The 14,575-nt window shown below is 41.3% G+C and overlaps 1 protein-coding gene and 1 pseudogene across 1 annotated transcript in view; one reads left to right on the top strand and one right to left on the bottom strand.

Moving 5' to 3' along the window:
• MED14 (mediator complex subunit 14) overlaps positions 1–14,575 on the bottom strand; it is a 64,236-nt gene that overhangs the window by 9,586 nt on the left and 40,075 nt on the right. Inside the window, exons 21-25 of the mRNA XM_032795780.2 lie at positions 10,459–10,728; positions 5,212–5,355; positions 4,454–4,565; positions 3,548–3,679; positions 1,287–1,469 (exon numbers count right to left, since the gene is read on the bottom strand). Of these exons, the coding sequence (XP_032651671.1) occupies positions 1,287–1,469; positions 3,548–3,679; positions 4,454–4,565; positions 5,212–5,355; positions 10,459–10,728 (841 nt within the window). The remainder of the gene's footprint in view (positions 1–1,286; positions 1,470–3,547; positions 3,680–4,453; positions 4,566–5,211; positions 5,356–10,458; positions 10,729–14,575) is intronic.
• Positions 13,167–14,135, top strand: LOC116833982 (eukaryotic translation initiation factor 4E pseudogene; annotated as a pseudogene).

The following is a 14,575-nucleotide window of genomic DNA, read 5'->3' as shown; positions in this document are numbered from 1 at the left end:
TGGGGATGGTTTTGGAGGAAAAGGTAACAACAAGACTAATAGCGTTACCATGGAAGTAGAAGTTTCATCCTGCCAATTTCATATATTTAAAGACTAATCTTTGCTTTATCTTATAGAATCATAGAACATTACGGTTGGAAGAGACCTCAGGAAGTCATCTAGTTCTATCTCCTGCTAAAAGCAGTACCAACCCCAACTAAATCATCCCAACCAGGGCTGTGTCAAGCCGGGACTTCAAAACCTTTAAGGATGGAGATTCCACCACTTCCCTACATAACCCATTCCAGTGCTTCACCACCCTCATAGTGAAACTGTGTTTCCTAACATCCAACCTAGACCACCCACACTGCAACTTGAGACCATTACTCCTTGTTCTATCATCTGCCACCACTGAGAACAGCCAAGCTCCATCCTCTTTGGAACCCCCTTTCAGGTAGTTGAAGGCTGTTATCAAATCCCCCCCTCACTCTTCTCTTCTGCAAACTAAACAACCCCAGTTCTCTCAGCCTCTCCCCATAAGTCATGTGCTCCAGCCCCCTAATCATTTTTGTTGCCCTCCGCTGGACTTTCTCCAATTTGTCCTCATCCCTTCTGTAGTGGGGGGCCCAAAACTGGACACAAACTCCAATCTTCCCAGGTAGTTCCTCCTCAAGGGGATTTACAGCACTAGTTGCCATACAACATAGGCCCAGCTACAGCAACAAAGTCAAGTAGTACGACCATTATACTGAACCCCTGAAGAGAATCTCGTAATGTTAGCAACTAGTATATCGGCCCTTTTCTCTCTCCCAAGCATCAGAGGTTAGGGGTGAGCCAGAAGATGGCAACTTTTTTCTCAATCAGTTGGCAAAAGTGATCAAGAAGTATAGCTAAACCAATCTTGCCAAGACCATTTTACGGTGTTGAAGTGTGACATTTTACTATTCTTGTACTCATATGTACTTTCAGATTTTTTTCACACTACTGCTATTCATCTGGACTTCTCCCCACCTTGAGGTATCAAAGGCTTAAACACAAATATTCAGTTTCAACAGCTCAGTAAACAAACAAAAAACCTTCAGAACCAGATAAAAACAGATCCAGTGCTAACCATGATTTGACTTGCTTTCCATTTTTATTAATTATTTAAGACTCACGCTGGGCCAGAATAAATGCATAAATGTAGCAGAGTATTATTTTACTATGAAAGGGTAGCAGATAAAAATAAGGAATGCCACAAAAGAGATGGCACTAGAAATATTAACTTTAAGTGCTTCACAATTATAATACTGTTAAATATAACTAACTTGTTCCAGCTCGTGGGGAATGAGAGGCATCTGGGACTGGAGAATGGAGAGAAGGATTGGCTGGTGACATTCCAGGCATGCGTGCAGCCGGTGAGGGACCAGACACTTGAGGAGATCCCGGCCAATTCCCTGCACGCTGACTGGGCGACATCATTGTGTAGGGTGAACTAGGGTCTATGGTACCTGTGAAATTCTCAAGGTTATTTTTTTAATTAAAGATTTTCTTAAGTCATAGAAAACATGGATCACACACAATGATTTCAAACAAAGTATTCAAAAACTCAGTGTAAAATACCAATATGATACATAGCATCCACTTCCTTTTATCTCATACTCCATCTGTAGCTGTATGTAAGATGTAAGCATTTTAAGGAATTAAAAATTACTCAGGAAAATGCCTCAGTCACTTCACTTCACTACAGTAAAGTTCCATAACAAAATCCATTTGTGTATGCTCCTAAGAACATTTCAGACTGTAATGTCTACAACAGACTGTTTCTCAGTTACTTGACTGATATGCTGAAAAATAAAATTCCACTCTTAAGTTTTAGTGATTTAAGTAGTAGTGGTGCTAGAAAGAGCAGAATCTAATGTACTGTAATTATAGAGGAAGTAATTTGAATAGAGTTTTCCATGTAATTCAATAACTGAAGCGGGGGGGAGAGGATCAGTTGCACTTTTTTGTGCACTGTAAAACAAGATGACTTGGTCAACACTTTTCAAGTTTTAAGTTACTGAATCTCTTTAACCTGTTCTCAATTACTTCCCTTTTTGATTCAAGCTGCATGTGAAGGTAATTAACTGAAGTTGTTTTACATTTAAAGATACAGGGTAAAGTAATTAAATTCAGCTGAAACCATGGCCTCTTAGTGATACTGCATGATAATCTAGGTCAATTTTTCCCACATTAGTAAGGGGCAGTGAGTGATTGGTACAGTAACTGCTCACTTAACATCATCCCGGTTAACGTTGTTTTGTTGTGTTATTATATTATTGATCTATTAGAGAACACGCTCAAGGGAGGGAGGGATAGCTCAGTGGTTTGAGCATTGGCCTGCTAAACCCAGGGTTGAGTTCAATCCTTGAGGGGGCCACTTAGGGATCTGGGGCAAAAATTGGTACTGCTAGTGGAGGAAGGGGGCTGGACTCGATGACCTTTCAAGGTCCCTTCCAGTTCTAGGAGATTAATAAATAATAATAATAATAATAATTGGAGATATACCAAAGTTGCACAATATTTGCTTACAACATTGTTTGGTCTTGGGGGCCTGGAACCAAGATGGGCCAGCAGCCTCCCCATCTGCTCCCCTCCACCACCCCCCAGCACCTCCCCTCCCTGCCCCCTGCCGGCAGCCCCAGAGATCAGCAACTCCCCCCTTCCCTCCCTGCACCTCCTGCCTGCAACAATCAGCTGATTCCCAGCATTCAAGAGGCTCTGAAGGGAGGATGGAGGATTTAATGCGCAGCCTTCCCCCCTGAACCTCCAAAACATCCCGAAACAGCTGATTGCGGTGGGTGGGAGGGGTTTTACAGCATTCAGGAGACTGAGGGGGAAGGGAGAGGACGTAGCATGCTCAGGGGAGGGGTTGGAGCACTCCTACCCCACCCCCCGGCACTTTGGAAAGAATAGCAAGAGGAGCAACTGGACGATCCATCCTCTTTCACGCTCTGACTCCACCACCTCAACCAAGCTTCATAATCATCATTGCTGATTACAGTATTAAATTGTTTGTTTAAAATTGTTTAAAACTTATGCTGTGTATGTATATAATGTCTTTCGTCTGGCAAAAAAAATTCCCTGGAACCTAACTCTCCCCGCTCTCCCTCCGCCCCGCTTACATTAATTCTTATGGGGAAACTGAATTCGCTTAACATTGTTTCGCTTAAAGTTGCATTTTTCAAGAAAATCACTACAACATTAAGTGAGGAGTTACTGTATATAATTTTCAATAGACTAGCAACACCTAAAAATTGTTGAAAGCATCTGTATGGCTACAATTACCAAGAAAATCCACATCTGCCCAAACTGCTATTTCAAGCCAATTGCTGAACACTCATTATTCCAAACAGTGTAAATCTCCAAACCTGAAGAAGAAGAGCTCTGTGTAGCTCAAAAGCTGGTCTCTTCCACCAACAGAAGTTGTCCAATAAAAGATATTACCTCACCTACCTTGTCCCCAAGTCTGCACAGACAGGGCTTAATTTTAAGAAACAGTTTACTCTTCATGTCAGTAGAGAGATGTACTAGTACAAGAACTCACCATGTGGGCTGGTAAAATTAGCTGTTTGTCCCATTGTTATTCCAAGGGAGGAAGGTGAAGGAGTTGGACCAAATGATGCTGGTGATGGAGCTCTCAAAGCACCACTAGGGGAGCTTGCAGCATGCAGATTTCCTAATAAAGACATCCAGACACAGACAGCAATTTGTTTGTTTCCTACATTTCTTTCAAAAGCTTGAATAAACCAATAGCAAAGAAAATCAGAAAAAAGTCTTGTCTTTCTTAGAGACAGGTCATACTAGAGTTTTCAGAGTGACCTTTATCCCCAGAAGCTGCATCTTGGACATGAACCAGCAACCATGAACTCTTACTGAGCAGACAGGATACTAGTTTATACAGTAACCAATCCTTCTTCAAAGGCAAATGTGAACTAGAAATTCTATGGTATATTCTACATGTACAATACGTGATATTCTTAGGTAATAGGTATAATGTTTTCCTTGTTACAGCAGGCACATCAACATAACTACAGTTAAGGTTGCCTAACTATTTCCAGTTTAAGCTCTGTTCTTAGGTGCTCATAAAACTTTTTGAAGTTTACACTTAGTTTTGGTCTCCATCCAAGTGTAAATGTCTGGGAGCAGAAAGCGGAAACAGCCTTTTCAGAAAAGTACCTTTAAGTGAAGATGTTTGATTTGACCAATTTAGGAGCCTGTAAAAATATTACATGTTATGCAAGCACAGTAAATGCCAATTACAGAACCATGGCTGACGTTCATGCAGAGCTCACATGCAGCACAGCTAAGACCAACCACACTGCGCATGTCTCATAAGTAACAGAAGGTCACTTTATGAGAGAGGTATGCCGTAAATCATACTAGTCTTTAGAATATAAAAAAGTACGTTCCATAACATCTATTGCCAATTTAGAATTGAGAGCCATCTTACCTGGTGACTGTGTATGCATCATGGAAGGAGATGGGGTCACTGTGTTGTGATAAGATGTGGGTGGTGAAGTAAGAGGGTAAGCTCCTGATGCTCCTGCCTGTTTTGCAAATGGCTGAAAGCGTCAACACAGTAAAATGGAAGTCTTCAGTGATTTCAAGCTGAATCTACTAAGTACTAATATTAATAGATTTGGCAAAAAACTGGTGGTAGTTTGATTATCAGATCTGTCTAATCAACTTAACACCAGAGCATCCAAGTCTTCACACCTCCTTATTCAGGGCTTGTTGCTTTGTTCTACAGTTTTTGAAAAAGTCTTTACGCTCTTCCTTCAAACCATATAAACACTACCTTTCCACATCTAACCCTCTTCTTCACTTCCACCCTTCAAAGACCAAAAATCCAACACAGGCCCTCAGGGTACCAAAAAAATCTTGTATTTTAGGACCACATTGTTTCCCCTCGATTACATGCTCCTTTTCTGTTTTAAATAAGACATGTTGAATGATTCTCCTGAACGGCAGTCAACATGCTATGTGCTATCTATGATGCTATCTCAAAGTAAACATACACTTTAAAACATGAATAAATCTTCCAAGGGCAATTCCAAAGCAGCATAGTTTATACTCACCTCTCATCTGCTATTGCCACCAATCTCGAGAAAGACAACACATACATTTTTCTAAAAAGGTAGATATAATAACGGAGAACAATGGAGATACAGTGTAACTTGTAGTTTTATTATTTTGCCTATATTTTACCTGTTGCTGTGATTGTTGGGGTTGAAGTTGTGAAATCAATGAATCCATCATGTCCCCCCCAATAGGAGAAGGCGGATTATCATCCTCATTTACAGATCGTCTTCGTGCATCTTGATTGCTGTCAACAAACATGTTCAGGAATGTCTGTGGATATATTTGATGATTATAAATTTATTACACGCCTCTAACAGCAATTCTATACTTCTAATTGATCTAAGTATCAATGGCAGTAGTGTATGTGTGCTATTTATAACTTATTCTGTTATCCTTAGATTAAAATATAAATTCAATTACTTGAAACACAGTTCAGAAGATCAGGAAGTCAAAGACCAATTTGGTTACTAAGGCTACGTCTACACTACAGGATAATTCCGAATTACATTAAACCGGTTTTATAAAACAGATATTATAAATTCAATTTCACGCGGTCACACAGTAATTCGGTGGTGTGCGTCCATGGTCCGAGGCTAGCATCGATTTCTGGAGCGTTGCATTGTGGGTAGCTATTCCATAGCTTATCCCATAGTTCCCGCAGTCTCCCCCCCCCCTTGGAATTCTGGGTTGAATCATGTCGCGGGTGGTTCTGGGTAAATGTCGTCAGTCATTCCTTCCTCCGGGAAAACAACAGCAGACAATCCTTTCGCGCCCTTTTTCCCTGGATTGCCCTGGCAGACGCCATAGCACGGCAACCATGGAGCCCGTTCAGCTTTTTTTTTTTACAGTCACTGTACCAGGATTGTTATCTCAAGAGGAGTCTCTGATATGTGTCAAACCAAATGCACTTTGGTAGAATAAACAAATTTATTAACTACAAAAGATAGCTTTTAAGTGATTATAAGTCAAATCACAATAAATCAGATTTAGTCAAATGAAATAAAAGCAAAACACATTCTAGCTGATCTTAACACTTTCAGTGCCCTTACAAGAGTTAGATGTTTCTCATCACAGGCTGGTTGGTTGCCCTTCAGCCAGGCTCTGCCCTTTGATCAGCGCTTCAGTCTCTTGGTGGTGGTGGTGGTGTTTGTAGATGGAGGTGGAAGAGAGATAGACCATGGAAAATGTCCCTCCCTTTTATCATGTCTTTTCTTCCCTCTTGGCTCTGCCCCCTCCCCCTTCAGAGTCAGGTGAGCATTACCTCACCGTAGTCCCGAACTGACCAAAGGAAGAGGGGCGACTCACTCGAGAGTCGAACAGATCCTTTGTTGATGCCTAGGCTAGTGTCCTTTGTTCCTTTGAGGCTGGGCTGGGTTTGTCCCATACATCCCCTGATGAGGTGTGAACTGCCCCTCTGTTCTTGAAGAGTTTTGCCTGGGCTTGTTTTAAGCCAGGAGGACACATTTTTAGCCTCATAACTATATACATGAAATTATAACCTATAAGAACAATGCTCAGTACATCATGAGCCTTCCGAAGACACCTGACATGACAAACTTTGCATTGGATACCACACAATCATATTATAAGGATGAACATGGGGCTGCAAAGTACAGAGCGTCACAGAGAGGATAAACGCTGATGTTATGGCTGCACTGGCTGCTACGTGCAATTTTGGGAGCTTGACCAGACTACCTGATTCAGAACAGGATAGTCAGCTACATGTAGGAACACCACCTGCAGGAGTGCCTTCCCGGAGCAGCCAATCTCACATTAGAAAGGTGCTTAGACATGGGGCATGCAGCAGAAGCCCCAACAAAACCTATAAAAGCCCAAGGAGGCACAACGTTCTAGAAGTACATGCAGTGAGATATCAGCTAAGAAGAGCAGGTGATCAGGGTTCCATGCCCATATTGAGATGCATTTACTATGGAAGACAGGCTGAGCAGGCAAAGAATCATGCCCTTCACTAGGACAAGTACCCCCTCCCTCCATGAGCATCCATTTGAGTGTCTGGCTTCCCGTTACGCTTGTCACGCAGCACTGTGTAGCCTGGAGATTTTTTTTTCAAACGCTTTGGCATTTCGTCTTCTGTAACGGAGCTCTGATAGAACAGATTTGTCTCCCCATACAGCGATCAGATCCACTATCTCCTGTACGGTGCATGCTGGAGCTCTTTTTGGATTTGGGACTGCATCACCACCCGTGCTGATCAGAGCTCCACGCTGGGCAAACAGGAAATATAATTCAAAAGTTCGCAGGGCTTTTCCTGTTTACCTGCCCACTGCGTCCGAGTTCAGATTGCTGTCCAGAACAGTCAGTGGTGCACTGTGGGATACCTCCCGGAGGCCAAAAATGTCGATTTCCATCCACACTAACAGTATTCCGAAGTAATACTATCGATTTTAGCGTTACTCCTCTCGTTTTGTAGGAGTACAGAAATCGATTTAAAGAGCCCTTTAAATCGATTTGAAGAGCACTGTAGTGTGGACGGGTACAGCATTAAATCGATTTAACGCTGTTAAAATCGATTTAACGGCGTAGTGTGGACCAGGCCTAAGAAACTGTTGCTGTTTGCTACTCTGGCAAGTTCACCCACAAAATTCAGTAGCCTTTCACACCAATCTTCTATTAAAAAGGTAGTAAATGTTTTAAGCAACCCCATTTTTCTAGATCAATATAAGTTTATTCACATAGAAGTTTTGCCAAAACAACCCCCTTCCTGTTAAGTTCTACTGGCTTGTGCCAAACTATTATCAAAAGATGGAAATCTAAGTGCCCAGCTCTCAAATACAAAAAACTGACTCAATGTTGGTTAAATCAAACTCAGGAAGATCTATAACATTTGTAAAGCCATATAGCTCTCAAAAAAGGTTTAAAACTTAAAAGTAACCTTAACCAAGAAATAAAATAAATGACATAATAATTTGAAGTAAATGTATAGGAATCATCACATACTAAATCACTGAACAATAATTTTATAAAGATTCTGTATTTAGATAGGACTGTCAGTTAAGATGTAGTTGTACTTATAATTTTGCAAGTGTAAAATTTATCTTTACAATTCCTTTTTTCACCTCCTCGGATAGAAATGAACCTTTTACTTAGAAGGTATCCTCAAGAAGAAAGTCAAGTAAACTGGAAAGGCATATGCTTTCCCAGTGTCCCCTGACCAAAAGCCAATTTCCTAGAAAGCTTTGAAATTTTTGTTTTTTAGCCAATGGGCACAGGAAAGACAATGAATTTGACTACTAAGGATATCAAATATTTAGTTGAAAAGAGGTTTCTAGCACAACTAAAGGACATTTATGCACAGCACTAATTCCCAGAATCAATGGCTTATAAAAAACAGGTATAAAAAAGGGGTAAGAGCACAGCTAGTCACTGGAAGTTTCATTAAAAAAATAAAAACAGCAACAAAAAACCCCACCACACTTCTGGAAGATACAATTTACTTGGAGGAATTATGATCAAATCAGCCAGTGTCATTTCAAGAGATTCTTCTCTTCTTTAAAAAAAAGACTTTATAATACCATCGAGTGCCCACAGAACCTTACTTAATTTGATCAAAAATAAATCCAAACTTGTTAGCCTACAGAAATGCAGGCATCCAGAGAACTTTAAACTCTGCCCTACGGTGTCACTAAGCAATAATCATATGATTAAGGTATTTTAGTGTTATTGGTCCTTGGATTATACTAAACTGATTTTTGAAGTCTGATTTTTTCCTCCCTCCAACCCCGTTTCTACCCCACAGTTATATCACTACATGGCACTCACACAATCTTAACTCTATGCAAACTGTTCAGTACTTTACCGTATTTGGGTTTATTTAAAATGGCAAAATCCCTGTGGTATATTTTACTATTTACTGATATGTACTTTCAACCATGAAACCATCTTAACATAGGTTGCCTCAGAATTTCCCTTTCCCTTCCCCCCCAAAATTTATATGATTAGTACAAAAAATAAACCCAAAGAGAATGGTACCATGAGAGCTTTCTAATGACATGAAGCATCAGCCTTAATATTAAAAACTTTAAATTGCCATATTCACTTGTCTGCTCTAGCTGCTTTATGCTATTCTGGAGCAGAGCATGCTGACCAGTTAAACTACATTTTGAGCTGCTTCACATTGCCAGAGCAATAGAAAGTACATGTCTACCCCGAAATAACGCGACCCCATATAACATGAATTCGAATATAATGGCGGGGGGGAGAGAGGGAGAAGGGGGCTGCGCACTCCATTGGATCAAAGCAAGTTCCATATAACATGGTTTCACTTATAACGTGGTAAGATTTTTTTGGTTCCCAAGGACAGCGTTATATTGAGGTAGAGGTGTACTGGGAATTTATACTCCTAATTCCCCCTTGCATCTCCCAGTATACCCGGCACACATCCCCAATTCCTCATTCCCTCCTGCACACCCATTTTCCCCTGTCTCTCTCCCCTGCACCTCTTACATTCCCCTATACACAAGCACACCAGTCTTCCTCCTCCTTCCTGTCCCCTTCCTCACTATAGACTCCCATTTCCTCTCCAATTGTCTGTGTAGATCTGGAGCAAGGGTAGATGCTGAAGAAAAATATTTATCACTAGTGTTGATTCTTTGCTAGAAACTTTCAGTTATGAAAATTAATGACAGAGGCTGGTGCATAAAAAAATCTTTCATAAAATTCAGAAATTGCCCTCTTTAAAAATGGCTGCCATTCCCATTTCTCACTAGGACTGAAGCATACATGCCCTCTTTCACAAGGGCCACTGCCTCCTATTGTTTCCAGTGAGAGCCAAGTCAGCCATCATCTTTAAGAGCAGCCTCTGGCTTCAGTCCTACTGAGAACAATGGGAAACTACAGCTTTTTCAAAGAGGACAGTTCTACACAGGCTTTTCTGAAATATAAAATTATCCATCAGCCTCTGCTGAAGAAGTGTTCAATTATGAAGAATGGGGGGAAATTACCATTAATCCTAAAAAAAAAAAAAAAAAAAAAAAAGTCTTTAAATGTAGCTTTGGCACAAGATTTCAGTGAGGTTTAACTATGAAAGAAGCCTGAAATGTCTGCATTATTTCATTACTAAAATCATTCAGGGGAAAGAGAAAAAAACAAAAAACAGAAAAAAAAAGCCTCACATTGAGAATTAAGTTTCTTGTTGGACACATTCTGAGTTAAAATAAATTTATACTAATTAACCAGTTTACTTGTAAACCAGAAAATTCTGTGCTCAAAAAAAGAGTAAGTGCTGTAATTTTGAGGAGATAAGGTGTATACTTCACACACAAATTGGCTTTAAATGAAAAGCTCATCTCAACCTACACAATGGAACAATGAGTGATGATTCCACAAGATGCCAGAAAACACAAGATCAGTTACCTTTAGTCCTGGTGCAGGGTAAAAACCTTCAACTATTTTACTATTGTCGAAAAGACTATATGCTCCATCACGTATTGCCACCACCCCACGGCTCCGGCAATAGATGTCAATGCAGTACATATTCCTAAAAGCCAGCCTGATGTGCGTGGGTGACTGTGGCAGGATTGAGAAACACTGATAAGCAATGTTGATGCGTTGAGTCAGACCCAGCATTGGCACAGTTGGAAGTTTGTTGATGGCAACTAATGGAGCCTGAGTATCAAACAATATCTGCAAGAGAACAGATGTTGAGACATCAATTAGCTTCCACAATCAATCACAAACAGAGTTTATCTTTAAGGGAACCAGGCCTAGTCTACACTACAAAGTTAGGTCAAGGTAAGCTACATGGCCTTGACCTAGCTGTGCATGTGTCTAACTTAAATTTGTCTCCCACTGACATAATTACCCTTTACAGCGACACAGTAATACCACCTCCCCAAGTCACAGTCAATGTAAACACAGCATTATTTATGTTGACCCTAACAGTCCTCCAGCAGCTGTCCCACAATTCCTGACACTGACCGCTCTGGTCACCATTGTGAACTCCACTGCCCAGGGGTCACAGAGGCCCCTCCCTTAAAGCCCTGATAATTTTTGAAATGCTGTTTCCTGATTGTCCATCTTGGCACCTCTCTAGTTCTGTGCAACTGCATATCACCATGCCAGCTACACATTCCAGCCACGCTCCAGCTTGGAGTTGACAGGAGATACTGGATTTCCCAGGCCTGTGGAGAGAAGAGACTGTGCAGGCATAGCTACAGACCATCAGCAGAAACATGGACATCTACAAGCAGATTGTACGGGGGATGCAGGAAAAGAGGTAAAGAAAGACCAGCAGTAGGGTCGCACGAAAATGAAGGAACTGCGTCAGGCATATCAGAAGGCCAACAGTCAATCCAGTGCTAAGCCACAGACCTGATGCTTTTACAAAGCCATACTTGGCAGATATTCCATCACCCCACATGCCACCATGGATACCTCTGAAGAGCCTGGGACACAGACTCCTGCTGTGAACAGGAAGGACGAAGAAGAAGCAGGTCATGAAACCAGGGAGATAAGTTATGTCACGAGCCAAGACCTGTTTGAGACTCCACCTCACTCCAGTCAGTCCCAGCAGTTAAGCATGGGCAAGCCCAATGAAGGGAAAGGATACTTGGGTAAGTCTGTAAATATCTCTCTGTCATAAACAGATAGTTAAGGGTTAATGTCTCTTCTACCTGTAAAGGGTTACAAACAGTGAATCTGGAACACCTGACCAGAAGACCAATCAGGAGACAAGATAGATACTTTCAAATCTTGGTGGAGGGAAGTCTTTGTTTTGTGTGTTGTCTTTGTCTGTTGTTCTCTCTGGGATCTGAGAGTGACCAGATGTACCTACAGACTCTAATTTTCTGTTCAAGTAGTAAGTACAAGTAGAAAGGCGGTTTAGTCTTTTTGATTGTTTTCTTTAATTACAAATGTGTATTTGGCTGGAAGAATTGTATCTCTGTTGAAATTTGTATGTATGCTGGGGGAGAAGGATTCTCTCTAGTGTCTATAAACTGAAAGACCCTGTAACATTTACCATCTTGAGTACAGAGAGAACTTTTACTTTTTCCTTTCTTTAATTAAAAGCTTTTTCTTTTTTAGAATCTAATTGATTTTTTGGTTATCTTGTGTAAGACCCCAGGGAAGGGAGTCTGCACTCACCAGGGAATTGGTGGGAGAAAGGCGAGAAGGGGGAAGGAAAAACCTGCTCTCTGTTAATCACTGTCTCTCTCTCTAGGAGAGAGGAGGGGGAGGGAGGAAAGGTGAATTTCCTCTTTGTTTTAGATTCAAGGAGCTTGAATCTGTATTGCCTCTTGGTGAGGGGAAAAGAGGAGGGGGAAAAGGTGGAATTCCTCTCTGTTTTAAGATTCAAGGAGTTTGAATCACAGTGATCTCCTAGTGTACCCAGGGAGGGGAGGATCTGGGAGGAAGAAAGGAGGGAGGGGGAATGGTTTATTTCCCTTTGTTGTGAGACTCAAGGGATTTGGGTCTTGGGGGTCCCCAGGGAAGGTTTTGTGGGGACCAGAGTGTACCAGGCACTCCAAGTCCTGGTTGGTGGCAGCTCTACAAGATCTAAGCTGGTAATTAAGCTTAGAGGAATTCATGCTGGTACCCCATCTTTTGGACTCTAAGGTTTACAGTGGGGACTTATACCATGACAATCTCCCATTATGGTCTTGGCAATCCCAACTTAGCAGGACACAGCTGTCAATTTTTCTAATTTACTCATAGTAGAAGAGGTAGCAGCACAACTATAGAAGGTAGTGCTATCTGCTTTTCACTCCCTTGTGGGGTTAGGCAGAGGGGTCATGCAGAGCAGTTTATGTTTACAGGGATGTTCCTTGAATCCTCCTGAGTGATCCTGATGAAGCTTTCATGGAGCTACTCTGCCATCCTCTCCCAAAGGTTTCTAGGGATGGCAGCCCTATTTCTTTCTCCACTGTAGGGCACTCTCTCACACTACTCTGCAGTAAATTCAGCCAGCACTGTTGCAGTAAACAGGCTTACAAGTACAAGCCCCAGTGGCTTCAGACACCGGCAGCAGCTGTGCTCTCTGTGCTTGTTTCCCTCAGGAGTCAGATATCAGCCAAAATCACTGCCGCCTGTGGAAAAGAGTACCTTTGCCCTATACTCAATTTCATGCAACCAAGCAATTCCCTCCTAATTCTGAATCTTAATTTTCACTTTCTGTTGTGACTAGAATGAAAATGGTACCGCTGCGTGTTTTAACTATAGCCACTGCCATTCTGGCCTTGAGGGGTTCATCCTCTAGATTCACGGAATGCCTGAGCCAGATAAGGAGGACAAAAAGAATGACTTTGGATGACACATTCAGTAAGATCCTGCAAGCCAGTGCTACATCAGACCCCGAACAAACAGATCAATCTAAGATGGTGGAACCGGAAACCACTCCCAATCCTCAGACTTCAGAAGAAGAGAAAACTGAAACAGCACCAGCTCAGGAGGCTGCCAGCCCTGAACAGGACATTAAGCATCCACTACAAAACAGGTGGCACTCTGGTTCTTCAAAAATGACAAAAGCAAAACCTGGCAAGAAAACCTTTGTCTGATCTCGAAGTTTGATACTGTTGAAGATTTTTGGGCTTTATATAATCATATCCAGCTCTTTAGTAATTTAATGCCTGGCTGTGACTACTCACTTTTTAAGGATAGGATTGAACCTCTGTGGGAAGATGAAAAAAATAGGCGAGGAGGCCGATGGCTAATTACACTAACTAAACAGCAGAGACAAAATGATCTTGATCCCTTCTGGCTATAGACACTGCTGTGCCTTATCGGAAAGTCCTTTGATGACTACAGCAATGATGTGTGTGGAGCTGCTGTTAATTTTAGAGCTAAGGGCGATAAAATAGCAATATGGACAACTGAATGTGAAAACAGGGATCCTGTTACGCATATAGGGAGAAGATACAAGGAAAGATTAGGACTTCCTCCAAAGCTACTTGCTTGGCTATCAGTCCCACACAGACACAGCTACTAAGAGCGGCTCCACCACTAAAAATAGGTTTGTTGTTTAAGATGACACCTTCTGCGTATTCTTTCACAGGAGACTGCATCAAGCAATCAAGATTTAGGAGCTGAACCAAACCCTCTTCAAAAGCAGAGTGGACTGCGTTTAAATTTGCATTTCCATCTAAACGTTGTTAAGATTTGTGAGAAGTCTTATTTGCCTTTGTCTTGTACTTCTATGTTCATTTTTTTCTTCTATTTTGGCTAAAGTAACCATTATTCAATCAAAGGATTTCAGGACACAGTACCCCCAGAATCCATACAGGTTTTCCTGGCCCACTCTGTAATAGCTTAGTAAGCTAATACAATAGTTTATCCACAATATTCAGAAAAGAAAATGCATCTCTTTACCTTACAGAAAAAATTACTTGTTTTATATTTGCATTGTATGCAGTAACATATTTTGCTGGTTTGGAAAAAAAGTATGGTGCATAGAATTTTCTAGCAATTTTCTTAATACAGCATTGTCTTTGCTGTAACCTATGCTGATGGCTGCTAGACTTAATTTATTTGTTTC

This window comes from Chelonoidis abingdonii, chromosome 1 (genome assembly GCF_003597395.2).
Source record: "Chelonoidis abingdonii isolate Lonesome George chromosome 1, CheloAbing_2.0, whole genome shotgun sequence".
NCBI lineage: Eukaryota > Metazoa > Chordata > Testudines > Testudinidae > Chelonoidis > Chelonoidis abingdonii.
This window is presented reverse-complemented; position numbering and strand designations above follow the sequence as displayed.